Source organism: Mandrillus leucophaeus, unplaced genomic scaffold (assembly GCF_000951045.1).
Source record: "Mandrillus leucophaeus isolate KB7577 unplaced genomic scaffold, Mleu.le_1.0 Scaffold164, whole genome shotgun sequence".
NCBI lineage: Eukaryota > Metazoa > Chordata > Mammalia > Primates > Cercopithecidae > Mandrillus > Mandrillus leucophaeus.
This window is the reverse complement of record NW_012101632.1, coordinates 22,270-23,963: the sequence shown is the minus strand read 5'-3', so window position 1 is coordinate 23,963 and position 1,694 is coordinate 22,270. Positions and strand designations below refer to the sequence as shown.

General features: G+C 56.1%; 1 protein-coding gene across 1 annotated transcript in view; it reads left to right on the top strand.

The window, feature by feature from the left end:
* The first annotated feature begins 646 nt into the window (after nucleotides 1–646).
* Nucleotides 647–1,694, top strand: part of ZP3 (zona pellucida glycoprotein 3 (sperm receptor)) — a 17,162-nt gene continuing 16,114 nt past the window's right edge. Inside the window, 1 exon segment of the mRNA XM_011976349.1 lies at nucleotides 647–958. Within this exon segment, the coding sequence (XP_011831739.1) occupies nucleotides 647–958 (312 nt within the window).

Sequence of the window (1,694 nt, the reverse complement as noted above, 5' to 3'; positions counted from 1 at the left end):
AAAAAAATAATAAAACTTTCCAGTGGGCAGGGCAGGCCCGGTGGCTCACACTTGCCATCCCAGCGCTTTGGGAGGCCGAGGCAGGAGCATCACCTGAGGTCAGGACCAGCCTGCCCAATATAGTGAAACCCTGTCTCTACCAAAAATACTAAAATTAGCCGGGCGTGGTGCATGCCTGCCTGCAATCCCAGCTATTCGGGAGGCTGAGGCAGGAGAATCACTTGGAGCTGGCTGGGAGGTGGAGGATGCGGTGAAACAAGATTGCACCACTGCACACCAGCCTGGGCAACAGAGCGAGACTCTGTCTCAAAACAAAACACAATACAACAAAAACAAAAAAACCACACGCGTATACACACACACACACACACACACAAACAGCAAAAAAAAACTTTGACGTGAATACATGTGGGGGATTTCCAAGCTAAAAGCCAAATTCTACTGTGGTCAGGCTGGGGTGAGGGCTGAGGGTTTGCAGTTCTAACAAGCTCCCAGGTGTTACTGATGCTGCTGGATGGGAACCGCTTTATGCAACAAGGGCCCACCTGGCTAGGGAAGGGAGGCAGCTGAGAGCCCAGGTGGCAGCAGCCAGCATCCCACGGGTATAAGACGGCCAGTGGTGGCTGCCCACTGCTTTGCAGGCGCCATGGAGCTGAGCTATAGGCTCTTTATCTGCCTTCTGCTCTGGGGTAGTACCGAGCTGTGCTACCCCCAACCCTTCTGGCTCTTGCAGGGTGGAGCCAGCCGTGCTGAGACGTCCGTACAGCCCGTACTGGTGGAGTGTCGGGAGGCCACCCTGCTGGTCACGGTCAGCAAAGACCTTTTTGGCACTGGGAAGCTCATCAGGGCTGCTGACCTCACCTTGGGCCCGGAGGCCTGTGAGCCTCTGGTTTCCATGGACACCGAGGATGTGGTCAGGTTTGAGGTTGGACTCCACGAGTGTGGCAGCAGCATGCAGGTAGAGAGGCTGGCGGCCCCGGCTTTGGTGGGAGGATGTTCGAGGCAGCCGGGGATGGGGAGTGTGGCCACAGGCAGTGAGAGGTGGGGTTGGGTGGATCCCTCTCATTTGTAGGTGGGGAGGTGGCCCAGTTGAGGCCTGAAGCTGGGCGCTGAGGGCACTGGCGCCTAGGGCAGCTCCTGCCTCTGATTGCCAACACTGGGTAGGTGGGGTGGAGCCAGAGGTGGCAGTGCACTTCGGGCTGGCCCAAGCCACGCCACTCTGACTCAGGTGGGTTTGTGACACACAGGCATGCGTGATAGGGCAGCCCTGTGAGTAGCCTAAGGGGCTGTTTCTAACGCTTGGAGCATTAGAAACTTATTCTGAAGAGACCCAAAGTATTATCTTAAAAGCACCAAGTGGGCCAGGTGCAGTGGCTTATGCCTGTAATCCCAGCACTATGGGAGGCCAAGGCTGGCGGATCACTTGAGGCCAGGAGTTTGAGGCCAGCCTGGGCAACATAGTGTAGACCCCTGTCTCTTAAAAGCTTTCAAAGAAACTAACTGGGGCCTGGTATGGTGGCTCACGCCTGTAATCCCAGCACTTTGGGAGGCTGAGGAGTTTGAGACCAGCCTGGCCAACATGGTGAAACCCCGTCTCTACTAATAATACAAAAATTAGCCAGGCACGGTGGTGCGTGCCTGTAATCCCAGCTACTCGGAAGGCTGAGGCAGGTGAATCACTCAAACCCAGGAGG